The following is a 26,709-nucleotide window of genomic DNA, read 5'->3' on the forward strand; positions in this document are numbered from 1 at the left end:
AAATACATGACATACATGATATCTTGATTTAGTCCTTTAAACAAGCTATAACAAAGTCTCTGATAGCCTTTGTAGTTGCACTGGGCGGCCTTCTAGCCGCAAAGTCCATAAACGGTCCGTCGTGGGTTTCATTACTCATGTGCAAGGACACGTTCCCCTTGCAATTTGTTTTGAAGACCTTGCCCAACAGTTGAATATGATCACTGAAAACCTCCTCGTAGCCGCCGGTCACGAGAATATGATCTACAGCCGTGAAACTGTCCCACCAGCTATCTGGAACATCTAGGGCCATTCCCCAGCCATATCCAGCAGATATCTCTTCGTGCCATGGAGAATCATCGACAAGATAACGTCCCCACTCGTCTACATTTTTGCGAGTAAGAACATCGGCACTGAACCACCTTTGGTAGGACGGTGTACTGAACTCGAACGATGCTAGTGGTGACACGAGGAAACATCCTTTCACAGGGCTCTGTAGGTGAACGACATTCTTTGCTTCCTCATCGGCTTGATAGTGATAGTGGAGATGCGACATGAGGGAAAGCGACAGGTGGCCTCCAGCAGAGTCTCCTCCGAAGACGATCTAAGCGAACTCAGATTAGCTCTTTGGTCCAAGAAGACCGACCTGCAAGCCAACCTACATCAGAAGGTCTATACCCGGAAATCAGTAGACGCTGTAATGCAGAAATTGCCTGTTTCATCTGTCTGGGATATTTGCTGGTTGGTATCAGGTCTAGATTGTCAGCACGTCCGTAACATCATTTTTGTTATTCAAGACAAACCATATTCCAGAATACACACACTCATATCTACACCAGCGTTGACTGCTTCGGTTCGTAGATATGACATCCAGTCCAAGTGCGCTTCAGAAAGTGGCATCACATATCCGCCACCTAGTCAACACTCAGTAATCCTGTGTAGAGAGGGCGGCGTTGGGGATAGAATAGCATACCGTGGAAGAAAAGAAGTACCTTCTTTGATACACTTGGCCCTATCCAAAGCAGACGAGTGCCATTGTCCGCTGCTAAGACATCCACCGCACGGCTAACCCCATGAGACAGCACCCATGCTTCATATGTCTCTAGTGTAGATGGTAGAACTGCCTGCAACTGATCTGGGGGTGTGTTGGTCATGAGGGCGCCAGCAAACCCGTTCCATATGGACGATCCTAATGGCAATCTTTTCAAGCACGCACGAATAACAGCCGCCGGAATTTTTATAGCGGCCCGTGGCAGGACACAGAGCACGAAGGTAAAAAAGAAGCGTACTTTTGCGAGATTGCGTTTCATTTTTACTTAGATTTTTTGTCTACCACTGTAAATTTTTGAGTTCGAACATGTGCAAGAGTAGAAGAGAAGAGGCATTTTTTACGCTTTCGGGGGTTTCATTTAACCCCATCATAGCCCACCCAACTCTGCTAGAACACACGAGTCTCAGAAGCCTATCCATTTTAGGAAGCGCATGTCTGGAACGGACCCGAAAAACCCGCGGAATGCTGCCGTGCCTAGGAAGTGACGATCTTAGCTACTGTATTTGCTATTGGCCTCTGAAAAGCCCCCACCCATAAATGGTACCGGAACACTCCCGGCTGGATGAACAAGTCACTACTCTTCACATCCCCAAGTTGGAATTTGCAACTCAGTGATTGTGGTCTTCCTAAGGACCTGGACCGCCGGATTGTGATTTTGTTGATAAGGCCTTCCCAGGACCTGCTCCACAGCAAACCGGGTGTCCCCCGTCTTCACAAAATGCCCCCGAAAGCATCGGGTGACCCAAAGCGACGGAGTGGTGCACGCCGCAAGGTTGCCCTGGCCTGCGACTCGTGTAGAGAAAAGAAGGTACGCTGCGACGGGAACAAGCCCATCTGTGGGCCATGCAAGAGGCGATGTTATCGGATAGACCAGTGTCTCTACAACCCGGATAATGCCCGGACGGCCAGCCGAGACGAGTAAGTTTGATGAGGAGTTCATCCAACAGCCGGGAACATGAGCATAGTGCATGAAGGGACTAATGCAACGCAGATACTTCCAGACCCTTCATCTCCGAATTAGAGAACTCGAAAATGCCTGTTTGACGGCCGGGGTATCCATCGACAGTTCACTGGGCCTTCGGGCCCAGCAGGAACCTCATAGCGAGCTCAACAGAGGTGACGAAATACCAGTGGAGACGAGCAGCATTCCCATAGCTGTCCCCACCTCATTTGGGGAACCCGATGAGCGGGTCCCTACCTCTACAGGTTTCGGGGTTGGCATACCTCCGGAGCAACCGGTGCTAGCTGCACGCAGTGAAAGCGAAAACAGCCGGTCCAGACTGGTAGTAGAACAGACTATAGAGTGCTCACCAAATATAGGATCCTATGAGTCGCCATTGTTCGACGACGGGGAAGCCCACGTCACGGGCATGGGGCAGATCACAGCCCCGGATGCTGAAAGCAGGAGGCAGTCCTCCCGATTCCAATTTTATGGTAGTTCATCCACTGCTTCCCTCATGAGGTTTGCCTGGCAGTCAATGCCTTCGCGGCCAGCGAATGCTTCTAGTGCCGAACTTGCATCTAGCACATTGCAGGATACTTTCACCGAGTATCGGTTCGACGATTTTGCCCTCCCACCGCGCACGCTGGCAGACCACCTCGTCCGATGCTTTTTCGATCATGTATATACCCTATATCCGTTCTTTCACCGCCCCGCGTTTGAAGCAGCCTATCGAAATCTCTGGCGTGCTGAAGATGAGGCTAAGGTACCTCTCACAGACTTGAGAATTGGACTGGGTTCCGGCGCGGAGTCCGGCCCTAGATCAATAGTCTTTCATGCTGCCTTGAATTCTATTTTTGCTCTAGGCTGTCAATTTGCAGACATTGAAGATGTCGAGTCCGTTGCGAATTGCTTTTTTCTCAGGTCCAAACGTTTCATTGGACTTGACTTTCTTGATATTAATACCCTTGGGGTAGTTCAGACTCTATTGATAACAGCGTTATTTTTGCAGAGCTCTCCTTATCCCAGCCGATGTTGGCATTCCGTTGGTGTTGCTTGCAGGGTTGCTCTTGGTTTGGGACTCCACGAGTCGGATATTCTCGCTAGCCTGTCACCCTTAGAATCCGATATTCGACGCAGAACATGGCACGGCTGTGTGATGATGGATGTGTAAGTCCGGCCACTATGAGAGGTTATATACTATATCGTGCTCATCCATGCTACAGCACTCTTAGCATGACGCATGGCCGACCTACCATGACCACCCATCTTACTCCTCTCCCCCTACCAGAAGATTCGGAGATGTCTCGACAAGATCCGCCGGGAGAGCCGTCACTGCTGTCATATTATATTGAGGCTATCAAGCTCTACAACATCCTAGACAGAATCCTATCCGATGTATATTACGCTTGGTGCGGTCAGACACGCCAGGATAGATCACAGGCGTCGACGAAGAGCCTGGGGGGCTTGGACACAATCCTTGAAATCGAGAAAGAATTGACTTTGTTCGAGGCTAATTTACCTTCCTGCCTTAAGTGGGACCCGGACACGCCGGAGTTCAATTCAGATGGAAGACTGAATCAGCCAATTTCCCACCAAAAAAACGTTCTCCATGCGAGGTGCGCTTCTCGTAAGTCCTATCACTATATATGTAGCTATTACTCACCTACATGTATAGATACTTGCATCTTCACCTGCTCCTCCACCGCCCGATGTTTACTCAGCTCTACTCGGAAAGAGTACGCAAGCGCGATTCTGTAGGTGGAAATGGCGTTAGAGAAGAATGGACAGCCCACAGTTCCACAACCCGGAGCGCTCTGTACTTGTATACTGCTAATAAATCCGCCACTGCTTGCGTAATGGCAGCCATTGACCTGACGCACCTAGTTCATGAGACATACCACACAAACGCTACCGATGCATGGTGGTACAACGGGTTCTGTATGCCGCCCTCTCTTTCCAATTACCATCTACGTTCTCATCTGTACTGACATCCCGAGTTTAGATGTGTCAACAGCCGCCATAGTTCTCCTCATGTCCTTCTCCTCCCCGTCAATGCTAGACCTGTCTACTATGGATAAAGCCAGGGCTGCATGGAGAGAAGCTACGGGTGTTCTGGAGTCGATGGCCACAGTTAAACGTTCAGCGAACAACACGCTTCAGTTCCTCAAAGCTTTGTATCGGCAAGCGGTACCCGCAGATGTGCAACAAACAGGCAGTCTGACTGCTGGTACTGCTTTGCTACATTCAGATGACATGGCTCAACCCCACACCCCGTTTGATCACCCAGATCACGACTTGACGCAAGCTCCATTCTTCAATTGGGAAGAATATGCCGGAAGTATGGGGCAAAGCCTGGAGGATTTGGGGTTCTTGACGAGGCTTGACTTTCCCGATACTTTACCTTGACACTTAAAGGACTTGTATTAGTTTCTGTTAAGTGATTATGTAGACATTTGAATCGATTTATCCCTGGATATGGCTGGAAAAATGTATTCCGCAGAAGGCAAGGTGCGCTTGCGGGTCATTTGCCTTTGGGTACTTTGAATTCTGTTGTGCCGGGGTGGACTTCCTGAATAGTATGGAGCAGAACATCAGTAGTCCTCGAGTAATGAATCCTTAAGATGAGTAGTTGCCGGACCCATCTGTTGCAGCACCATGACTCTTCAATCAACACAAGCGGAGCATCTCCGGAATGCACTTACATCACTGGCTACTACTGGAAATGATCATCTACCCCAAACCCCCATGATCCGGGTCTGACCCGAACCATGAATAGACTGGTGGAGGCCTCTGACACACGACTAATTGGATTACTAGCAAATCCCACACGCCGCACTCCTCAATTCTTTCCCATTTCCAAGGATGTCTCCGCATTCTATATTGCACATGTCATATTCTACCTCGGATCATTCTATACCTGCGGGCCAGTTCCGGGTAAAACTGGACCCCATCTAGCGCGCTTGTTCTCAAAGGATTCATACTTAAATCTACGCATTATTAAGACGAGAACAACCGAGAAATACATGCATAGACTAAACCATACACCTTTCTCAACATGACAGCGAAGACCCCCGATATTCCGTCCTATAGCCAGATAGCCTGTGTTGGTGCCGGCCTGTCGGCTGTGGCTCTGGGAGCAACGCTGAAGCGATGGTACAACCTTGAAGACATCCATTTCTTCGAACGACATCCTACGAGCGGTGGAACGTGGTACATCAACACATATCCAGGTTCTTTCACCCATTATTGCCGTTTTTTTTTCATTATTTTAACTGCCCGAATGCAGGATGCAGCTGCGATGTCCCTAGCGCATTGTACAGCTTTTCCTTTGCTCTGAACCCAAACTGGACTAGGCTTATGCCTTCGAACACGGAGATCAAAGAGTATGTTGACAACGTGGTTGACACATACAATCTTCGTCGAGCGATGACCTTTGGCACGGAAGTAGTCCGTAGTGTGTGGCGGGAAGACGTGAATCGCTGGACTCTATACCTACGTGAACTGGAAACGGGACTCGAATATACGCACGAGTGCCAGATCCTCTTTGCAGCAACTGGACAGCTTGTCGAGCCGCGACCATGTGATATCCCCGGTGCTGCAGACTTCGGCGGGAGTATATTCCATTCGGCGCGATGGGATCATAGCGTGGATCTCGAAGGGAAGAATGTCGTTGTTATTGGCAATGGCTGTATGCAATTTCTGTTCATTTCTCATCGCCACCGAAGAGGCAGACTGATCGTCCTTTAGGCACTGCTGCCCAGATTGTCCCAGCTTTGGTCAACGAGGGAAAGATCAAATCCCTCACACAGATCGTTCGAACGAAGCACTGGATCTTTCCGGCTCCAAACTTCTCCTATCCTCGGATTCTGCAATGGATCTTCCGCTACGTTCCTTTGGCCATGAAGCTGCACCGATTTCACATCTTCTTGCTCGCTGAAAATGACTTTCGCTTGTTTCCGATGACGAACGGAGCAGCCAGACTTCGAGAGAAACGGCGAATCAAAGTAGAGAAATACATGCGAGAGGCAGGTCCAAAGAAATACCACGATCTCCTGATTCCGGACTTTGATGTAGGATGCAAAGTACAGCCTCCCTTGTTTGATATTCCTTCTATACTTGGGTTCCCGAAGCATCGAAAAATTATGCTAACTTCATGAACTGGAAAGAGACGAATCTTCGACCCTGGCTACCTCGAAAGCCTACATAGTGACAAAGTCCTACTAACCGACGCGAAGATTGATAGAATCACCGCAGAAGGCCTCGAGACTGACAAAGGCTTCATTCAGGCGAACGTGATTGTTCTCGCGACAGGCTTCAGGACTAACAAATTCATTCCATACATGGATGTGGTCGGGCGAAACGGCGAGAGTGTGTCACAGCACTGGACGAAGTACGACGGCCCAGCTGCCTACAACTGCTCGGTTCTTAGTGGCTTTCCCAACTTTTTCATGCTCCTCGGACCTAATGCTGCAACCGGACACACATCAGCTATGATGGCCGCTGAGAAGTAGGTTCAACATCTCAACCCCCACCTCTTCCTGTCCCCTTTGCTTCGCATCTAATCATAAATACTAGCTCGATTAACTACGCTCTTCGCGTTCTAAAGCCCGTTCTGGACGGTGATGCCTCATCAGTAGAGCTAAAGCCCAAGGCCGAGCACGACTACGTCTACTGGGTGCAAGACGCATTGAATAAACGCGTTTGGAACGCGGGTTGCGTATCAGTAAGTGGGATATGCATTGCAGTTAACCTCATAACCATCTAATTGAATTTGCAGTGGTACCTCAATGACAAGAGATGGAACTCCATGTCTTATCCGTGGACCCAAGGTCACTACTGGTGGAGGAGTCTGTTTCCCACATGGTCCGATTGGCATATTAAGGTAGGTTGGGTCGTTGTTTTCTTTCATTCCACTCTTATTCGATTTAATCGGATTAAACAAACACATGTCATATCATTAACTGTCAGCAGAAGACTATAAAGCCATCGGGACGTAAATTCTACAAGGCTTTATTCCTTGCTCTTTGTATTGGGTTCTTAGGGGTCGCTCAGCTTGGTTACATTGGAAACCTGTCTCCCGAATTTGTCAAAACCTACTTGGCCAGTGCACAATCCAGTATATTGGCCAAGTAACCTCACAGGAATAATTTGAGAAGAATGGGGCAGTGATTGGTTTAACATATTTGTTGATGCAGTTTGCCTGGTTTTGGTGTCCACTGAGCTGTTCATTGTATTGTGTCTGTCCACGGCAACAATTTTTGTTTCCCGAATATATCAGCGTAATATCAAAGAATGTTTTTTATGAGTTCATCAACTTGATAGATCATCTATACTTTGTTGTTATAGTCTTTGGCGCCTCGAAGTTTCTACAGAGTGGGAATTCAGTACCCAGAAGACTGCCAGCGTTCTACCACAAAGAGGAAAATTAGACGAGGTACCGTATGGAAGGTCCTCCTTGCTCTCATCGACACTGATAATGTGGAATTCTAACAGAGGGTTCCGCGTCAACCGTGAGGATTTCCCTGATTCACTTGTTTGTGACTAGGAGAGTTTTCGGAAAACCTGCGCAGCATCCTCGTACCGTGAGAGCGCATATTATGAAGTTTATACATTTTACATATGCAGTTTACCATCGGCTGAGGAAATGTAATAACCGTTCCGTCTCATTGAGCAGATGGGGAGGCGGCTATGATATATACTGTCGAGATGCCCCAGGCTTCGTAGAGATAGATCTCCGGCACCGTTCCGAAGCTTCATATGACATAGGGTCGCAACGATGACATATGTCTGTACGCGTCCGCATCACACCTATCGCTCTGTCTCTTAGTTTAATCATTTCATTCGGAAGGCCTCGGTTCATTGTGGGGTACGGGCAATCGCCAGGAAGATGGATCCCATTCGGGTCCATCCCGGAACAGTCATGAACCTGGAGGCTTCCCGGACACGCGGGGTAAGATAGACAGTCTACCTAATTAGTATTTCCGCAACCCCATGCCTAATAAGACTGTATAGGTCTACATGTGAATTATAAGATTGAGCCGTTAGTGTTACTTCTGTTTCTCTTTCAACCTCGAAGAAGCGTATGACAATGGCTAAAACCGGCTTCCTTCCCCGCGAAGGTCTCTACATCGATCCGATAATAGTAGGGTTACGGATAACGATCTTTCATCCATTTACCACATTGCTGTTGCAATTCCTGGCGCCAAAACTCGCTTTCCTTGTCCCATACCAGCAACTGATCCATATTACCGCAACCACCAGTGTCCTCATGTGGTTCAACGATTGGTTAACTTCCAAGAGCTTGAACAATTGGGTTACGGATCATACTTGGGACTGGAACAAGGAGCTGGTTGTGGTTACGGGGGGAAGCGGTGGTATTGGAGCGGGGGTCGCTCAGCGTCTGGCTGCATTGGGCGCACGCGTTGTTGTGTTGGACATCATCCCATTGACCTACAATCCTGGTTTGTACTCTGAATAACATTTCGTTTTCAGCCCTTATTCGCACAAGCACTCTTTCTAATAAAGTCCCAACGCAGAGAACAAACAAATTCTGTATCAGAAATGCGACCTGAGTGATGAGAAAGAGATCGCAAGTGTTTGCGAAAAGATCAGAACGGAAATTGGTGATCCATCTGTGCTAGGTAAGTCAAGTTAAGCAGCGACCCCCTTCAGCAATTGTCTACTTGACTGATAAGTAAATATGGTAACAGTGAACAATGCTGGTCTATCACGCGGGCGTACAGTAGTCGAGGGTACCTACAGCGACAACAGCATAACCCTAAAAACAAATTTACTGGCACCATTTTTCCTGACGAAGGAGTTCCTACCGGCTATGATCCGACGAAACCATGGACATATTTTCAATGTGGCCTCGATGAGCGCTTATATCCCGCCTCCGGGGCTAGCTGATTACGCAGCATCGAAAGCTGGGTTGATTGCATTTCATGAGGTAGATATATTAGGCCACTGTTCTCTGCTTGTTTCTTGGGTCTACAACATGCTTATTTGAGTTAGTGTCTTGCCCAAGAGCTTCGAGTCCAGAATGCACCGAAGGTCCGCACCTCGGTTGCCGTGCTGAGCTTCACAAAAACACCGCTTTTTAAAGGCGAGACGAACCAGTCCAAATTTCTGATGCCGCTTCTTCATGTCGACACGGTTGTGGATGCCATTGTGGATATACTCGACAGTGGATTGAGCCAGACAGTCTACCTCCCAGGAATCTTTCGTTATTTTGCTGGCTTGGTGAGTTAAATCGACATCTGTCACTTACTATGGGATAATGACTGAAGTTATGTAGCGAGGAGCTCCGGATTGGGTTCAGCAGCTGGTTCGAAGCGGTACCAAGTCCTTGAGAGTGGACTTCAAAGGGCGACAGGAGATTGATCCGCGGACTGGAAGGCTTGTGCAGTGATCCAATCCCCAACTGATTATTTCTCCCTTCAGTCAGTAGGAGTCCTGCGATAATAGAATTTTAGTTAGAGGTCGACTACTAAACGCCGCAATAGGGGCGCCTCAAATGGCGATCCCATGTTTGTGTGAATGCCAACAACGGAAGTCGATATATAATCAACTTATGTCTCCCACGTTCAATGTTAGCTCCAAGGGCCACTGGCACACCACCTTCAGACTCAGGGTTTGTGCTTAACAACAACAGGACTAGAAAAGTAGTGTAAAAAATACAACAGAAGGTGTATGTCAGTGGTCACTAAACGTCCTAAATTAATTACCATTATTTTTTTTAGTCTAACCAGTCATTTTCTAAATAAATTAATAATGCTGTCAGCGTCTTAAGTAGATCTCTTTGAAATATATAATATTACTAGAATATACTAACCAGAGTAGCCAGTCTGATTATATATAAAAATTATTCTCATTTTTTAGCTGTCGGAATCTATATTATATATCTATTCTATGTGGCTTGAATATGGCTGAGCAGACAGAACGCCCTATTTTCCATACTATGTTGTGGTCATACGTATCAGTTAGGATTTAGAACCGGGACATCTACGATGAAGGGTGGGTCCTTCTAGGTTTCAGGGCTTTTAGATAGGTAGCTCTCGGCAATGCTACTATGGAAGAAGCAGGGACCGTGATCGGCGGGCTGTGTCCAACTATCAACGGGTAACGCAGACCCTTAATGTTTGACGGGCGGGTCGAACCGATGTGTTCCCGGCCACAGGGTAGGTCTTCCGCGATGCTTGTCTAATGAACACTTCAGCCTAATCGTGACCAGGTTGAAACATTCCCAATGCGCATCTCACTGGCCTTCCGCTCTGATCAGGGTCAGCCTCTCCAAGCTCTTAAGTTCCGCGTGTCCGACGGTCGCCTTTTGACATCTCCAGGACCTCAGCTCATCACATTATTTTCTCTGTTAGCCTGGACCCCACTACTATGCGATCTATGCTTGTGGTCCTAGTTCCATGTTTCATCATTTCAGTTCTTTACTTGGCCGGCACGCGCCTCCGGCCCAACGTGAAGTAAGCGAGATGCGTCGTGCGCCGGCAACAGCACCAGCGCCATCATTCGACATGCCGAGTAACTGGATTGATTGTGTACACACTGAGCCGGAGCCGCGCTTCTGGGCTGAATATGGATCGGGTCCAGGGGTTGCAGTTTACGGTTTCCCCTCAAAGGGGGGCTTCTATGTTCTTCGCGAGTGCGTTGGGGTAGAACTGGATTTCCTCGGGATCGACCGATTCGGGAACACCGAACGACCATCCAAGTCAGACCCTGATTGGCAGGCCAAAGAGGAGGCACATTGTGATCGTAGTTCGTTTCCCCTTCAACGTATTAGTCGAGGTGTCACGCTTACACATTTCATTTTTCCCTAGTGCGTCGCTTAGGCGCGAGATGGTTCGAGACGAATCGGGATGAGTTGAAATTCATGTTCTTTCGCACACGCGAGGATACGGATCCGTATGTTTCCTTCGGCTGGCCAGACGGTGGTGGTGTTTGTGTATTGAATACCACATACGGCCGCGCTAGTGAACTGGGCACAGCTATAATCTTTAATGCGAAGGACATGGAGGAACGCTGTGAATTGATCAAGAGATTAGGCGGCATCTTCTACGCGGATCCGAGCGACTGCCCATATCTTAATCTTGATTAAACACGATGCCAGAAGATATAAGAATTAAATAGCAAAATCAATTGGGGCATCATAGCAATTCCGAGTGTTCATGACTACTGATGGTCTAATTCAGGACGTCGACTAAGAAATTTGATGTTATTTTACACATACAAAACAGATGGCGACCATAATATCTTCTCCAAAAGAGGCAAGGGCCTAGTGCTAAATTCTTTGAACTAAATGTACCTAACCATGACCCGGAACTCCTAGGGGGGGGGGGGGGATAACTGCAATTGAAAAAGGGTATCTTTGCATGTCTGTAGGAGACATCAATATATCTAGATTTATTATGATGTGTGCATACCCGGGGAATTTGAGCTATGGGTAGTTAGAAGGGGGAGATGATGATGGGAAATAAGAATTTGTTTGGACTGTTCTGTCTTTAATTCCAGAGTCTAGATCCTGTTTTGGGTGAAAATGGTGGTATTTATAGATACAGGGATAGTGATGCTATGCTATTTGAGACTATATAGCTAGTGTAATGGGATATACTATTTTGAAGATAAGAATAATATACCCGTCTCTGGCAAATCATCTATCCATGGTAAAGGTAAGGTAAAGCTATTAAGGTCCAGAGAGTTCGCTAACTCTATCAATTGATCTGGGCTCAGCTAGATAGGCTCCAGCCGCAGCAGTTGGGACAGAGTCTACTGACTTGGTACTATCAGGTTCTGCTTCAGGTGCAGGGAGAATTCCTGTGGGCACTGCTATTTGTATATTATTTTTTACTAAGAGTTGGGAAAGCTCGTCATCTAACTGACTCAATCCCTGCTGAATTAGCTTGGCAGAATGGCTTCCACGGGAGGATATGTTGTCTAGAATTGTATAGGTATGCTGTGACCAGGGTGAATGATTGATGAGTAGAGTGATCAGGCCCGCCTCTGACGAAGCCATAATGCTCCTCTCCACTGATTCCAGTCCATGCCGCTAGGCCAAACATGTTAAATGCATGTATGCTCGCAATATAAATCATGCGCGGGAAATTTGTTTTACCAGGGCCCTGCGTCGTCCTGATCAGAAATAGAGTAGACACGAAGCTTGCGGACGAATTTCGATAATCTTTCCGTACTCCGAGAGTTCTGGACACTCCACAAAGCTTGGGCTAGAACATTGGCACCTGCCCAGAGAAGGACCCAAAAACAGCCATCAGCCGGAGTCTCGTCGGCTTCCTGAATGAGGAGACGAGCTCCCTCACTTAATGTCCTCGTATGCCAGCCATCCCGTATGATGCAATTCCGGAGCAAACCACCTCGCGGAGATAAGAGGGGGATGGAAACTGCCGGGAGAGAGGTACATACACATTGAGATTGTCCCATACGGCGTCGTAAGCATCGATGATTCGATATATTATTTCCTTGTGAATAGAATTTCGTTGCCAAGTCGAAGTTGTCGAGACGAGGGCACGAATAGATAGTTCGTTGGCGTATAGTAGGAACCGGGTCAATGCCTGTGCGTCATCCGGCTCATTGCATATATCCGTGAGGACTGCGATCCGAGGCTTAGATTCAAATGCTGGGAGATGAAGATGTGCCTCAGTATCCAATTTCAGGTGGAATTGGCTCGACGAGATCACAAGTACGAAGCAAATCAACAGATATGCGTTCTCCTGCGATAATCAGTGTATACGCCGGTATCTTGTATTTTCTACAAGATGACCTCAATCATTCCATAGTGGTACATGTGCCTAAACAAGAATAATCATCCGGCGAGATCCATATCTGGCAGTTCTAACCGCTGGTAGTGCCATGTTGGAACAGCCGGACCTCCGAACCACCGGAAAACTGTTGGCTTCTACGGTCGGCTACCGAGCCGTCTAGGCATACGGCGATATCGCCATGATATCATGACACCTGCCGCCTTGGCCTTTTAATCAGAGCACGCCCCATCCATTTGTAGTGGGCGTGATGATACCTAATCCATCCTTCAGCCAAAGTTTGAAGAAGAGGCAATATGATGCTCACAGAGATTGAAGAACTCGAGATCCATGTCATCGTCAACGATGAACTTGATCCAATCTCTCCAAGCCCCAATCCTGCCGTAAAGGCAGCGAGTCGGTTTATGGGAATTCCACTGACGCCGTTGAAGTCGGGCACCCAACGAGGTGGAGCGACTATGGAAATGCGCATGGATAACATTTGTTGCGCGGCTCACGGTATCTCGTTACTTCTCGTAGGTTTACACCGCTTTAATAAGGGTTAATAGCTCATACTTCACAGGTTGCCACGAAAGGCTCCCAGAAGCACTACCTTCTTTTCGACGCTGGACCCGAAGGTGAGGTGTGGGAAAGAAATTCTCGCCGACTTAGGACCGAAGTTGGCAAGATCGAGCACATTACTCTCTCTCACTATCACCGAGACCACTCCGGTATGGAAGCAGGGATAGGCTTGAAACTTTACATGAAAGTGGAGCTGAACCAATACGATAGGTGGCCTGACTACGGCAATCGAGCTGATAAAGCTCAACGACCCTGGCTCAAAACGTGTAGTGGTGGACGTGCACCCAGATCGGCCTGCATTCCGAGGGGTACAGGCAGACCAACCGATCTCTCTCGAAGCTGATCCTTCTTTCGAAGAGCTAGAGACAGCCGGAGCTACTTTACTGAAGAGTGACAAACCCCACACTGTGCTGGATGACTTTTTCCTTGTCTCGGGTGAGATACCTCGCAAAACTAGTTACGAGGATGGCATCCACGGAGGATTGCGCTTCAATGACTCAACTGCCCAATGGGAAGAAGACACCTTGATTATGGAAGAACGATATGTGATGTGTAATCTCAAAGGTATGATCCCACATTCCGAGCAACTTGGTGTTCGCAAGGCCAGGTCTAACGTTTATCTTGTCGCATTTCAGATAAAGGTCTTGTTGTTTTCACCGGTTGCGGTCACGCAGGCATCGTGAACACCTGTCGCGACGCAGCCAGGCTGGGAAACGGCAGCCCCCTCTACTGCGTCGTGGGTGGGTATCATCTAGCGGACGCGGACGATGCTAAACTCGACGCGACGATGGATGATTTAAAGAAATTGGACCCCAAGGTGCTCCTAGCCGGACATTGTACGGGCTGGAGATTCAAGTGTCACATTGCCAAAGACATGCCCAACTGCCTCGTGCCATGTTTCTCGGGTAGCAGGTACACTCTCTGAATTAGTTTGTTGAAAGTGAATTTGAATGCAAGGATGCCTGATATCTGCTTACATTACTACAACGCTTCGGTGCCTTCGGTAGTGTGTACGGCTCAATTGCAAGCACCTGAGTCCCTCTTGGGGTGGTTTATCCTCCGAAACAAGGGTACCCACATCAACCGATATTTTGGAGGGTGTAGAAGTACTAGCTCCATTACGCTATCCTGAAATACTCGGATTTCCGAAGGATCGGACAGTGGAGTAATTCCCCGGTGAGCCCACAATAGGAACACGGGATCCAAGCTAGTGAAACCTTATAATTTCAGAGTTCCGGAAGCATTCGAACATGCTGAGAACGATCCAGTTATTATTACAACGAAGCACGAGTCCCAACTTTTTTATGGTTACGTTCACGCCCGCTTTCCTTTTGCTTCGTTTCCTACTTCATGATGGTCAAGATTCAATCGCGTCGCATTGTGCTCGTTGGGGCGACAGGCGCTTTAGGATCCCACATACTTAATGCTCTTCTTGATACTGGGGTCCACCATATCTCCGTCATAACCAGACCGGAGAATGGCAAGATCTTCGACAACAGAGTCTCCGTGAATAGGGTCGATCTGGATGATGAGGCATCGCTTGTTCGCTGTCTTATCGGTCAGGATGCTCTCATCATAGCTCTGAGCCCAGAGAGCTACGCAAAGCAGATCTCACTGATCCGGGCGGCGGCGGGTGCCCGAGTGCCGTACATCGTTCCAACTGAGTTTGGGTCGGATCCGACACACGAGAGATTAAACCGGGAGATAGGTTTGGCAGAGATGCAGAAGCCTTTCCGTGCTTTGATTGAGGAGCTCGGAGTTAGTTCATGGATTGGCGTTGTGAATGGGATCTTCTTCGATTTCAATGTGCGCAACGGTTTCTGGGGTCTTGACATCCGGAACCGCAAAGTTACATTCTACGATGATGGCCAGGTCAAGATCAATACATCAACTCTTTCCTGGATAGCCATCAGCCTTGCACGCTTCTTCAGTATGCCGGACGAGTTCATCCAACAACATCGGAATACCTGGATCTATTTCAGTTCCTTCTTAGTCAGCCAGCGCGACGTTTTTGAGAGTGCTATACGGATGACAAGGACAGTACAAGCAGATTGGGAAGTAGTGAGGGTGAATTCCAAGGTGGCAGCTCAGGAGGCTAAGAAGGGCATGGAAGATGGTGATCATATGGCCGTGTTCAGCCTTCTCTTCGCGTTAACTTTCCAAGAAGGGTTTGGATCGAACTTTTCTGACCGGTTGATAAACTACTCGGCGATGGGACTGAGTCCGCCAACTTTGGATAGCGTTGTTGAGGGGCTAGTGGAGGACTGTACCTAGAATACGATACCAAGAGTTTATGTGCAATTGGCACACGGGTGATGTTCAGATCGCATCAAGACTTTCCTCGAATTTCGTGCTGAGTACTACCATGGACGTAATTCGGCAACGAGCAAAAGGACGTAGCTGGCCTTCGTTTCTCTCCGATAAAGCGTGGGATGCCGGATATAACTCCCCCACATCGACAATGAAGGCCTAGCCGCCAGAACAAGAAGAGGGGGAGCGGAGTTCCCACCAGAGGCGGGAAAAGACGGGTCATCAGCTCTTATTATAGATGTACTTAAGGGCCACAGAGGACCGTTATTTTTAAGACACATTGTGTATCCTTTGTGGACGAGTCGTTATTCTTTCTCATTATACGAACCAAGCATGACCCAAATGGGCACTGATCTTCTCACCTCATCCGGTGACCGCACCCTGGACACCGAGTCGGCATGTTTCCTTCTTCCGCCCCTTACTCGCAGGGGCATTGGCCCCGGCATGGTCATTGTACTTCCTGATGACCATTCAATCCAACCAACTCAAGGCAAAGATGTCCCTGCACCCGCGTTCAGGTGGGCTGAGGAGGGCTACACCGTTATTGAAATACTGGAGTCTGGACTTAAGCGGGAAAACGTGCTGCGTCTAGCCATTAAGGCTTTGGCCCGTCATGATAAATGCGCTCCGAATGACATGATCAGCATTGTAGGTGAAGGTCCAGCCTTCCTCCATTTAGGATAGCGGCTGATGCAGATCGCAGCATATGGCTCCGAACTATGGGAAAAGCTATACCGTCTTCCTGGCTAGCTTGTTTAGCGAGGAGAAATAACGTTTCCCATACAGATCCGTTTTGCCCATATATTTTCGCGTGCAATCATGATAATACTCCTTCAGTGGCCTACTGTGTAGTACAGGGTCAGCAAACTGTTCCCCTACTCTTGAGGTATTGCCAGTTTCAGTGGATTGGAGGCTGTGAATACAACTACAGAGGCCGAACCGCTTGGACGGGGGATAATAATCCTTACTATCATTGAACAAGGACCCTTGGCTGCCTGTGTCGGAACAACACTTCACAGCAATTGGATTACATGCACTACTTCAAGACATATTGCACGCCCGAGGCCAAAAGGGCCTTGGCATACTGCTCATGCATCCACACCAGCGGCTTGGGCATGGGAAATTTTCTCGTGGCCCCGGAACCTTGGAAGAAAAGTGACTTGAACCCAAATTCTGCCACATTTCTTTCTTGATCTATGCAAGCTGTGAGCTCGATGAGGCCGTCTAGAGAACGTAAGCCTCGAGAGGACGTTTTGTCTCCGCCACGGATGAGAATAGATCCGTCTGACCTGTCGAGCACTTCAAAGTTGCCAGCGATATCAGTGCCTACCCTGTAATCGGACTGTAGGAGCTCAGCAGAGAACCAGATCTGGTCCTCACTCGCGCTAGTCCGATCAAACAACGTGTGGAGGGTCCTCTGGAGGGCAAAACCTGACATGGTGAGTATTAGGTGTAAGTTTACATGGGCGATATAATAACGGGCAGCGGCCTCTTACCATTTCCCGCCCATACTCCGCCACAGAACCTTTCAAGAAGCTTTTGGCGATCGTCGAGAAGTTCGGGGTTTATTTGATCCAGCGGAACTCTTTTGACGTGCCAGTCATGGATTGCGGGGTTGCCATTGGGGTTGAATTCTGCGTAGTATTTGGAATGGAATATTCGGTCTGCAGGGGCTAACGGGACGAGTTGAATGTCACGCGTCATGTAAAGGAACGAAATTCCAGCCCCGACTCCACAGGCCGCAACCGTGTTCTGCAGGGTTTTCCATCGGATAGGCATTTTCGCATTCCCCGCGCAGAGTTATCGGTAAAAGGGGCAGCGTGTCTTTAAACATATGGTCTGGTTAGACGCAAGACAGGAATCTCCGGACAGCTGGACAAAAAACATGCGTAGATGCTGTCAAGGCCTTTGCCGAAGGTTAGTGACCGATGGGTGGGGCTGGTCTCCGTTCATCGAACTGTCGGAACCAAGTCTTCTCTGTTCGGAAAGCCGAAAGAAAGCAGAAGCCCAGGATCGTCACAGGCCCCACATGCACAGATCCACCCACCACGAAGCTCGATCCTACCGGGTATGTCATGGAGTATGTTTCACCATACGAATTGCTAACAGTGTAGGTTCGGTTTGTGTTCTAGAAATGAGTGGTTTTTCTCCCTGTGCATGGCCTGATGGTCTAATCAAACTTTAGAAACGCCGGATACAAACCAACCGTCACAACAGAGTAATGCAAAGAATAAACACTTCAAGCAAAGTAATAATATGACTAACCGTATACCGTGAAATTGTAATTAGACGGCGCATATCAGCCATCAAGTCTTCTTAAACGGGTTTGCAAGTCTAAATAAGGACCTGGACTTCCGATTCAACGCAGATCTAAACTCCCTGTGCCATTCTATAAGCAATTCAGCCTGCTTGCAATCACTAAGATAACGATGCCATCGGTAACCAAATATCAGTCAAAACACAAATAGATGTTTCTCTCAAATCCTTTCTCCGGACATAAAGAACACAAGTGGAAGTGGAAGCATGGCGATGGCTATAAAGGCTAAGACCGAGTTACCCCATCCTAAGCCAAGGGCGCTGTACATGGAGGGCCCAGCGAGGGGTAGCACCGCTCCCAGCAGTTGTCGAAGGACCGTCGAAGCAGCCGCTGCGGATGCTGCATGTGTGGTAAAAGCGTCCACCAGATGGCTCTGAATAGCAACCTATTCCGTTGACCCTCGTTAGCCCATCCAGACAGTAGTGTTTATGAAGCAAATCTTACAAACGAAGCCACGACCCCAAACTCAATCCATCCATTTCCAATAATAGGCAAAATCTAATGTGCCTTCTTTTCTGCTGTCCAGCCATACCACAACAACCCGATAGGCAGAGCAAGACTGAGAGGAATCATTAGAGCCAGTCGAAATTCTGGCTTCCAAGGACCTTTCGTTCCACCAGCCAAGTGCTTGGATACGACGTCTGAGAAGCGACCCATTGCAAGAAGACCAATGGTGGAGCCAGCACCTAATTTAATGTAAGTGAGCCTAACAACATGGGCAGTAAAGTTGTACTGATTCCCGTACACTTGCGAGATTGTCGTGAACAGTAGAAAGAGGAAGCCATAAACCACAGCGACATACAAGGACAACGCTGATATTATGGGAGAAAATACCAGCATTTTAAGAGGGCGGGTGATAGATATTGTAAAGGGAGTAAAAGGGGTTAAGTCACTATGAAGGGCTGGACGTTTGTTGGAGTGTCAAGTCTCACGAATCAGGCGCTTTGTCTTGCGCGATAAGAGGATCGGGGCGTAGGTTTCACGGAGGAATAGAACTGAGAATCCGGTGCAGATACCGCTCTGGAATGTAGTCTGTTAAGCCGTTTCCATTTCATCGGGATAGGATGGATGGTACCAGAATCGCAATCACCCAAAACACCCACCGCTATGACGCATTTTCTGTCAGGAACCCGCCACAAACACTGGTACATAATGAACATGTCAGCTACCGCGTCCCAACATACGGAGACTGGCGCAGGATATAAGGCTGGTGCAACGTACGGGCCAACCACGGGGCCAACAACGGGACCGGTAGCCCACACAGATATCGCCAGTCCACGACGCTGGGGTTCCATGACATCTGCTATAGTTCCAGCTCCGAGTGCTAAGGGCGCACTACCAGCTGACCCAGCCAAAAATGGGAAACTTATCAAAGATGACATGCTGGGAGCAAGAGCGTAAGCTATGTTAGATAAGGTGAAAAGTATATTGCATCCATGGTAGAGCGGCAGTCGACCATAGAGCTCAGAAAGAGGCGCCACGATCAGGGGTCCGAAAGCAAACCCTAGAAGATACACAGAAACCACGAAGGATGAGAGAGGTTTGCTCGTCGAATGGAACTGCTCCATCACTTGTGTGACGCCAGGCGCAAACATGGCCGAGCCCAATGGACTAAAGCCTCCTGTCAGTTTTGTATACCAGACGACCATCAATTGATTGTTCCAAGATGTGCGTCAGAAAGTTGAAAATCGACACGAATGCAACGTTCAGAACATTTTTTGGCGAACCCCAGTATAACGGATTTGCATCGTCCTCAGGGCCATCCCAGTCCACAACGTCGTACGGCTCAGACAAACCGCTCATCATGAGACGCTCGTCGGAGTTCGTGCGCAGAAGCCATGATGGGAGAGGCGAATGGGCCCTGGTTTGCCTGAGCTAACGTCAAGGGCGGAGTTTTGACTGCGATTGTGATAGATATAAGTCCCTTGGTCACTTTGTAGGAAGGGAAACTGAAATTATATGAATCTTTAGGAATTGCCTATGGCAGCGGAAAACATGGACATGCAGCCGGCGCAGCTGAACGTTTAAAATTATACGCAGAGCATCTGTTCCCTGGTATTTCCCTGCCCCTGCCCCTTGCGCCGGCCGCGGGCGGTCTTCCAGAGCGGCCGTGCCTCAAACAAGCATCATTGCTTCATCATCTCAAAGAGATGTGGGGAGTGGAGAAACAGACCGGATCATTTCCGGCCGGATGTATACCTAATGCGGTCCATCGGGCCTGCTAAAATCCCTGAGCATTTCGAAGGTTAAGCAATGTCCGATACTCTCGGCTTTCCGAAGCATTCGATCCAGCTTCGGACGCCCAAGAATTCCCTCAATCCCTCTATTTTCACCGGCGATTGGCTAGCGTAATCTACTTTGATTTCAAACCTAATGATTTATCTGTAAAACTTTGTGCTGCTTGGGTTTGAATTACCCTGGGAACCAAGATGGCCTCGAACGGGCGTTGCCTGAGTCTCTTTTCATAAATGTTGTCTCGTTCCCAAGCTTACCCGGCCGGAACCCTCACACAGAGATTTCATATTGTATAAACCCGCAGTCCACAACACCAACCATGAGGGAGCTGCTTAGAGACACGGCGTTTGGGAAGATCGTTCGACTCTTGAGTGGTCGCCGGCTACTGCTCTACACTGAGGAACGGGATCGATCTTTCATCCAGGAGATGGTTGCTACCGCCGCAGAAGTAGGGGTGGCACTTCCTGAACTGATTCCCAATGAAAGCATCGTTGAGCCAAATGGATTAGAGACTATCATGTCTCAAGCGTCCTACCGGTCACGCCAAGAGTCCTGGCCCATTCCTGCCCCTCGGGACGAGAAGGCTATTATTGTAGGCTGGAGATCAGGTGATAGTGAGGTATGTAACTTGCAGCGGATTGTATACTCTTTGCAGACAAGCTGACCACTGATAGAATCCACAGAACTGGAGCTTCGCCAAAAAGCTTCTCGTTAGTTCCCTGGTATGGGTATTGACCTTTGCAATCTACATTGGCTCAGCCATCTACTCCCCAGGTATTCCGGGGGCAGCGAAGCAATTTGGAGTAAGCAATGTTGCTGCAACTTTGGGTCTCACATTGTTCGTCCTAGGTTATGGAGTCGGTTAGTTTGGCTATTCCGCTTACTGGTTGCACCATAACTGATATTTGGCGAACTGTCAGGTCCAATGATTTGGTCCCCTCTTTCTGAACTTCCCATGGTCGGAAGGAGTCCAATTTATGTGCTTACGCTCTTTGTTTTCGTGGGCTTGAATTTCGCTGTCGTATACTCGAAAAGCTTTGCGATGTTCCTAACCTTTCGATTTCTAACTGGGTTCATCGGCTCGCCAGCCCTCGCGACGGGGGGTGCATCAATGGCTGACATCTGGAGCCCCAGGGCACGCGATTATATGATTGTCATATGGGGAACATTCGCTATCGCTGCACCTGTTCTTGGGCCGATGGTGGGTGGGTTTGCATCATCCGCGCAAGACTGGACGTGGACTATCTGGCAGCTTATCTGGGTGTCTGGCTTCGCTGCTGTCTTGTTATTCTTTCTGCTGCCGGAGACATATGGTCCAAACATTCTCTACCGACGAGCACGACGGATACGCCACATGATTGGAAACTCGAACTTTTGCTCTGAGGCGGAGCTCGAGCTACGCCAAATTCCACCCACGGTATGCCATTGCGCGCGACTCCCTTTCCTTGATCAGACCTCACAAATTCTCAGGATATTCTGTTTGAAGCACTGGTTCGTCCTCTCCAACTGTGTTTCCTGGAGCCGATCGTCCTCGTCATGAATGTATATATTTCGCTCGTCTATGGCATACTCTACATATGGTTCGAGGCCTTCCCAATTGTCTTTGAAGAGATACATGGGTTCAACCCAGGACAAAGCGGGATGTCATTTTTAGGAATCATCACCGGTACAATCCTTTTTGCCATTCCAGGATACTTCACATGGAAGTATTACTGTCAGTCGAAAAGGATCGGGGACGATGGGTCCATCGCGCCAGAATACGAGCTCCCTCCAGCATGCGTGGGGAGTATTTGCTTGCCAATCTCCCTCTTTTGGTTCGGGTGGACTGGGAACTTTGGGTCAGTTCACTGGATAGCCCCAATTGCTGCGGCGGGCCTGTTCTCGGTCGGTGGATGTCTAATCTTCAATCCGATATTCTGCTACCTGGCGCATGCATATCCAAGGTATGCCGCGTCGGTGCTCGCCGGGAATGATTTCATGCGTTCATCATTCGGGGCCGGATTTCCATTATTCGCGGCTGCGATGTTCCACAACTTGGGCGTAGGTTGGGCCTGTACATTGCTAGGTTGTTTGACCTGCCTTTTTGTACCTTTTCCTTTTGTCCTATATTGGCGCGGAAGACAGCTTCGGTTTAGTAGCAAGTTTGCGCGGCACGACATTTAAACAATTCTCTTGTTTACAGATCCGTGCAACTACCGATCGCTTGGCTTGCGTGTATATAGGAAATCCACCTACCGGTTATGAGACGCGGTAGGGCAAACAGAATAGATAATCACGTTCCACAGACATCATAAGTCCTCATATGCTTTAAAGATATTAGAAGGATGTTGATATCTGTCTGCCCACCAGGCACACATATGTATTTCTTGAATCAAAGATAGCGCCCAATTTTCGGTCCCCCCTCCTGTGACTCCAAAATACCACTAAATGATCCTCTTATTAGAAGGTAACGTCTCCAAGACGTATACAGCTAGCGTGGTTGAGGAAAGGAGTATGTTCTTCTTTCATATCTATTAGTTCTAGATAAGCAGCTCAGTTCTGCCACATCTTGAATCGGTTTACACATGCAACGCTTCCTCCCTGTCATGCTTTGATTGCTCCTTTAAGCCTGTTGTGTAGGTCATAGCGCCTCTTTAAAATCGGATGGCAATGTCAATTGGGGTGTTTCTCATCATAGCAATTCCAAGTGTACATGACTACTGGTGGTCTATTTCAGGACGTCAACTAAGGAAATTGATGTTATTTTACACATACAAAACAGAAGGAGACCGTATTATCTTCCCCAAAAGAGGCAAGGGCCTAGTGTAGCCCTATGCGCAGTGGGTTGTAAAGGACGCGACGGACAGGTGGCCGCAACCTTTGGGTTTAGCTAAGGGATACTTGAGTTTCTACATGACGGTATGATGCTATCGAGCCCCGGCGTAAACATAAATAGCCGAATTCTCCTAAGCACGCTCATCTTGGCGTCGCAGCAAACTGTTCCGGGAACAGGTTTGGCCATACTTACCGCCCCGGATGCTTTAGTAAGGTCTTTTACGACTCTGTTTTTGCGAAAGCAGGAGGAAGCCAAGTACTGGCGTTCGGCTTTCTGGCAAGCCGTCAATGCGAGCCATTTTTTTCATTATTGCAAGGTGTTCTCTGGGCGGTAGATCTCTAGCCAAATGACCCCCACCCCCAGCCTTGCTGAAAAAGTGTAGAAGGCTCAAGCCCAGCAAACTGCTCAAGTCCGGCCTCCGCGAAAGACAAGCTATACCAGTCATAGTCGCGTGATAGACTGACCTGATCGATGGGTGAGCCACTTCGTCCTAATACATCTGGCGCCCCTAACCCATTCCCGTTCAAGGGAGCTGTAGACGAGCAGAGTTGGGCTTCAAGTTCTCCTGTACGTATCTCGGCTTCAGAGGGTTGCAGCTGCTTGCTTGAGATATCCTCGCTTTGATTATATCCGCTAGGCATTTCGAGACGTTCACAGTCACTGGATGATGCCACACGACGATCTAGATTCGTATTAGTCTAGCCGAATGAAACGTTCTGGATTGCACGAGCATTCTCATCAACATACCACCTCGTACAATCATTGGTGTGGCGTGTCTTTTATACTTGAAAGAGTCTGTCGACAATGCGGAATTCAAGGTTTCCCACTGGTTATCGTTTAAGTCAAAGTACGACATCAAATGTGGCAATCAGAACGAGGTACAACTTACCGGACGTTCCAACGCTCTCCAATAGACTCGCAGATGATCTAATAAATGCACAATCGCTCTCACTGCGGGTATTCTGGGACCGTTTCGACATTCTTTTGTGAATGATCCATTCACTCCACAGTCCTGGCGGGAAATTTCGGTTGCCAGAAGCACAATACCTGCGACAAAAGCACCAAAGCCAACAAGGGGAGGCAGACGTGAAATATCACTTCGACCATAGAGATAAGGCGCCAGTAGCCGTTCAAGCAGCTCTGCATGTTTTAGAACAGTATCTGCACTTTCTCTTTGCTTATCAGATCTAATTGTTGGGTCAGTAGGGATACCCGAAAGAAGGGGGACAATCATCCAATGGGCGGCGATTTGACATTGGTGGTAGAGCGCATCGTGGACGAGTAATAGGCTCTCGCCTTCGGTTTTTGGATCATTCTGATGACCGGAATTTCTCAGGGTGGTTGACTCATCAAATAGCGATGTTGCCAAGTGAGATAATTTTTCGAGTTGGCCAAAATTTTGAGCATTTGGAGCAGAGGTGTGCTCTTTGCACAATTGTTGAATTTTCGCCCTAAAAAGAACATCATTTCAGTTAAACCTATACAAGGCTAGAAGATTTGCAGGTCAACATGTGTACTGACCACACACCAACCATTTTCATTAAGATGGCTGCACTCCCAGGGTAGCTGTCACTGCTTATCCGACGATCCAAGGATCTAGAAATCCAATTCTCATCCATTGTCTGATTTAGAGTTATCGTATAGCCGGACGACGTATTGGAGATCAGTCCCGGAAGCGGCACCAAGCCCACTTCCTGCCAGGCCAATTTGATATATGGTTCTGGTTCCATAACGATGCATGTAGATGTCCAGCAAGCCCAGAAGCATCGACGGGAAAGTTCAGATTCGAGCGACTCGTCATAATAGTCGTTGTTGTCCGTAGACTTCCTGCTATATCCAAGCAGATGACATGAACGATAGGCGAGGGCTGTGAACTTGTCAACACAAGTTCCTCAGGCATCCATAGGCATGCTTTTGACCAATGGTAGACACAAGAGCTTACCAAGACATAAACTGCCAGAATGAAAGTCACCAATGCCAAACCAATACAGCTGCAGACACTCCAACGCTTGGACAATCATCAGAGATGGACACTCTAAGGCTGAGATCAGAAGTTCTCTTAAAGCAGCTTTCGCCCATGGGCGACCGCAAGAATGATATGAGCTCAAAATTTTTAATTCTTCTGCTTGCCCTTCTATTGCAGGTAAAATGTCATTTGAATGATTCCTCGGCTGAAGAAATCTTGGGCATCGTTTTAGCTGAGTTGAACGTGGAGAAGCATTGGAGTCTTAAAGTGACATACAGAGTTGCTAGCGCGAGTAAAGCTTTAAGAAGAGAGCAATGGAGTCTCCGTTCCAGATAATTCTGAAAAAGAGTGGGTTTATGAAATAAAAGAGGTGCGTTATATACGCGCGTAAAGTATACCTCCAGCAGAGAAAGACACAGGGCGGGTGGTGGTAATTGTGTCTGTTCTGAGGAACGTCCTGGCTCAAATGCGACAGGCGTCATCGTACGTAGCTGACTTGGGTATGTCTACGGACCAATTAGCTATTGGATAGCAGCCCTGGTGCAGCTATGATCAGCACGTACATTAGACGGAGTACGTGTTCCTATACCTAGAGCCGCCGATGTGTCATCCAATCCAGCGGAACTAGGAAGAAGTGGATCGTCTTCACGACGAGCATTAGGACCAACGGAATTCGAAGCATCATATCCAGGGATCGGACTGCTTTTCTGGGTCTCAGCGGCAGAAGTTTGTTGCGAAACTGCTTCGTTGCGCCGGCGTTGAGTCCCTAGGCGCCGGCCCCGTGGACCCCGGCGATTTGGAGGCCGCGGATAGTTACATCTTGCACTGAGTCGCTCGCATCGAGTGCACGTGGGACGTTCGCGACCACACTTTAGCTGGGAGTCATTCAACGTTAAGCGAAGTGGTTCTGGCATCGGAGGGACATGTAGTCACCTTCTGTTCCCGGCACCGCAAACATGCAGTGATAGACGAGTGCGACAAGATTCTGGTATTTTCATTATTTTCATCTCCCCTCCCTAGAACTTGGGTACTGTCCATGGTCTCCAAGCTTCGCAAAAGAATGTAGGTTGCATATATGTACGTACGTTCCCACGGGTTATGTCTCATTTGCTCGGCGGAAATTCCCAGGTTCCTCTCACCGCCTGCTGTTTTCTCTGCACCTACCTTGTGCTTCAACATCACGTTGTTTTTCGCGGTGCGATCGAAACAACAACTTACAGAATTGAATCGCGCGGATCTTGCATGCCGTTGTATCTCTCGCTATGAATTGAGTCTCTGGGAATGTCTTCATTGCTACCTCTAGAGGGCGGGGTAGTCAATTTGAGCGCCATCTGGTGTGTCTCATGGCGAATTGGCCAAATTCAATTCGGGCCGAATCCCATGTACAGTGGGTATTTGGAGCACCTTCGGAGGGGAGCGTCCGCACTTTGAACCGTCCACCTTATTTAGTATAATGCCTTTATATGCGCTAAAGATGTAGGGACTTTGGAATAGCAGTGCGGTGCTGAGAGTTCGCTGAGCCTACTTGCCTATGACCGTTACCAAATAGCTGATGTGCCAATATATGAAGCGGTAGAGGGCAAAGCCGAGATTCGGGGTTAGTTTCGCTTTTTGCGGGTGATGCACCTGAGGAAGTTCCATGCTGTGCCAGCGAGGCGATGAGGTTATAGCTCAGTATGGGAGTCATTCTCCATTTTTCTTCAAATCATCGAAGAAAGGAAGGAGTACCTAAGAAGGGTATAAGATCC

The 26,709-nt window shown here is 48.4% G+C and overlaps 12 protein-coding genes across 12 annotated transcripts; 8 read left to right on the forward strand and 4 right to left on the reverse strand.

Annotated features, from left to right (window-relative positions):
• Nucleotides 1-28: 28 nt before the first annotated feature.
• Nucleotides 29-1,133, reverse strand: AtWU_00689 (alpha/beta hydrolase; the record flags this gene model as incomplete). Its single annotated transcript, XM_035495804.1, has 4 exons — nucleotides 29-583; nucleotides 642-733; nucleotides 783-893; nucleotides 953-1,133. The coding sequence occupies 4 exons, from the start codon at nucleotides 1,131-1,133 to the stop codon at nucleotides 29-31; spliced, it is 939 nt and encodes a 312-aa protein (XP_035351697.1).
• Nucleotides 1,134-1,748: 615 nt separating this feature from the next.
• Nucleotides 1,749-4,379, forward strand: AtWU_00690 (transcription factor domain-containing protein; the record flags this gene model as incomplete). The annotated part of the gene is made up of 5 exons (XM_035495805.1): nucleotides 1,749-1,948; nucleotides 2,022-3,140; nucleotides 3,197-3,589; nucleotides 3,649-3,911; nucleotides 3,976-4,379. 5 exons carry the CDS (start codon nucleotides 1,749-1,751, stop codon nucleotides 4,377-4,379), a joined length of 2,379 nt encoding a protein of 792 aa, XP_035351698.1.
• A 649-nt stretch (nucleotides 4,380-5,028) lies between these two features.
• Nucleotides 5,029-7,106, forward strand: AtWU_00691 (flavin-containing monooxygenase; the record flags this gene model as incomplete). The annotated part of the gene is made up of 7 exons (XM_035495806.1): nucleotides 5,029-5,203; nucleotides 5,260-5,661; nucleotides 5,721-6,043; nucleotides 6,140-6,480; nucleotides 6,549-6,696; nucleotides 6,751-6,855; nucleotides 6,945-7,106. 7 exons carry the CDS (start codon nucleotides 5,029-5,031, stop codon nucleotides 7,104-7,106), a joined length of 1,656 nt encoding a protein of 551 aa, XP_035351699.1.
• Nucleotides 7,107-8,061: 955 nt separating this feature from the next.
• On the forward strand, nucleotides 8,062-9,384 carry AtWU_00692 (NAD(P)-binding protein; the record flags this gene model as incomplete). Its single annotated transcript, XM_035495807.1, has 5 exons — nucleotides 8,062-8,434; nucleotides 8,510-8,614; nucleotides 8,684-8,922; nucleotides 8,988-9,215; nucleotides 9,271-9,384. The coding sequence occupies 5 exons, from the start codon at nucleotides 8,062-8,064 to the stop codon at nucleotides 9,382-9,384; spliced, it is 1,059 nt and encodes a 352-aa protein (XP_035351700.1).
• A 1,075-nt stretch (nucleotides 9,385-10,459) lies between these two features.
• Nucleotides 10,460-11,082, forward strand: AtWU_00693 (uncharacterized protein; the record flags this gene model as incomplete). The annotated part of the gene is made up of 2 exons (XM_035495808.1): nucleotides 10,460-10,742; nucleotides 10,805-11,082. 2 exons carry the CDS (start codon nucleotides 10,460-10,462, stop codon nucleotides 11,080-11,082), a joined length of 561 nt encoding a protein of 186 aa, XP_035351701.1.
• A 1,971-nt stretch (nucleotides 11,083-13,053) lies between these two features.
• AtWU_00694 (MBL fold metallo-hydrolase) lies at nucleotides 13,054-14,243 on the forward strand (the record flags this gene model as incomplete). The annotated part of the gene is made up of 4 exons (XM_035495809.1): nucleotides 13,054-13,272; nucleotides 13,320-13,467; nucleotides 13,529-13,882; nucleotides 13,954-14,243. The coding sequence occupies 4 exons, from the start codon at nucleotides 13,054-13,056 to the stop codon at nucleotides 14,241-14,243; spliced, it is 1,011 nt and encodes a 336-aa protein (XP_035351702.1).
• Nucleotides 14,244-14,671: 428 nt separating this feature from the next.
• Nucleotides 14,672-15,592, forward strand: AtWU_00695 (putative isoflavone reductase family protein; the record flags this gene model as incomplete). Its single annotated transcript, XM_035495810.1, has 1 exon — nucleotides 14,672-15,592. The coding sequence occupies one exon, from the start codon at nucleotides 14,672-14,674 to the stop codon at nucleotides 15,590-15,592; it is 921 nt and encodes a 306-aa protein (XP_035351703.1).
• Nucleotides 15,593-15,961: 369 nt separating this feature from the next.
• On the forward strand, nucleotides 15,962-16,400 carry AtWU_00696 (LEA domain protein; the record flags this gene model as incomplete). Its single annotated transcript, XM_035495811.1, has 2 exons — nucleotides 15,962-16,276; nucleotides 16,332-16,400. The coding sequence occupies 2 exons, from the start codon at nucleotides 15,962-15,964 to the stop codon at nucleotides 16,398-16,400; spliced, it is 384 nt and encodes a 127-aa protein (XP_035351704.1).
• Nucleotides 16,401-16,664: 264 nt separating this feature from the next.
• AtWU_00697 (uncharacterized protein) lies at nucleotides 16,665-17,407 on the reverse strand (the record flags this gene model as incomplete). The annotated part of the gene is made up of 2 exons (XM_035495812.1): nucleotides 16,665-17,059; nucleotides 17,125-17,407. The coding sequence occupies 2 exons, from the start codon at nucleotides 17,405-17,407 to the stop codon at nucleotides 16,665-16,667; spliced, it is 678 nt and encodes a 225-aa protein (XP_035351705.1).
• Nucleotides 17,408-18,443: 1,036 nt separating this feature from the next.
• Nucleotides 18,444-19,785, reverse strand: AtWU_00698 (MFS general substrate transporter; the record flags this gene model as incomplete). Its single annotated transcript, XM_035495813.1, has 4 exons — nucleotides 18,444-18,631; nucleotides 18,878-18,965; nucleotides 19,130-19,556; nucleotides 19,742-19,785. 4 exons carry the CDS (start codon nucleotides 19,783-19,785, stop codon nucleotides 18,444-18,446), a joined length of 747 nt encoding a protein of 248 aa, XP_035351706.1.
• Nucleotides 19,786-20,499: 714 nt separating this feature from the next.
• On the forward strand, nucleotides 20,500-22,434 carry AtWU_00699 (MFS transporter; the record flags this gene model as incomplete). Its single annotated transcript, XM_035495814.1, has 5 exons — nucleotides 20,500-20,799; nucleotides 20,864-21,041; nucleotides 21,101-21,597; nucleotides 21,651-22,224; nucleotides 22,403-22,434. The coding sequence occupies 5 exons, from the start codon at nucleotides 20,500-20,502 to the stop codon at nucleotides 22,432-22,434; spliced, it is 1,581 nt and encodes a 526-aa protein (XP_035351707.1).
• Nucleotides 22,435-23,333: 899 nt separating this feature from the next.
• AtWU_00700 (putative transcriptional regulatory protein) lies at nucleotides 23,334-26,252 on the reverse strand (the record flags this gene model as incomplete). Its single annotated transcript, XM_035495815.1, has 9 exons — nucleotides 23,334-23,677; nucleotides 23,743-23,821; nucleotides 23,885-24,446; nucleotides 24,517-24,862; nucleotides 24,938-25,176; nucleotides 25,238-25,467; nucleotides 25,525-25,836; nucleotides 25,895-26,121; nucleotides 26,180-26,252. 9 exons carry the CDS (start codon nucleotides 26,250-26,252, stop codon nucleotides 23,334-23,336), a joined length of 2,412 nt encoding a protein of 803 aa, XP_035351708.1.
• Nucleotides 26,253-26,709: the final 457 nt, after the last annotated feature.

This window comes from Aspergillus tubingensis, assembly GCF_013340325.1.
Source record: "Aspergillus tubingensis WU-2223L DNA, scaffold_2, whole genome shotgun sequence".
NCBI classification, from domain to species: Eukaryota; Fungi; Ascomycota; class Eurotiomycetes; order Eurotiales; family Aspergillaceae; genus Aspergillus; species Aspergillus tubingensis.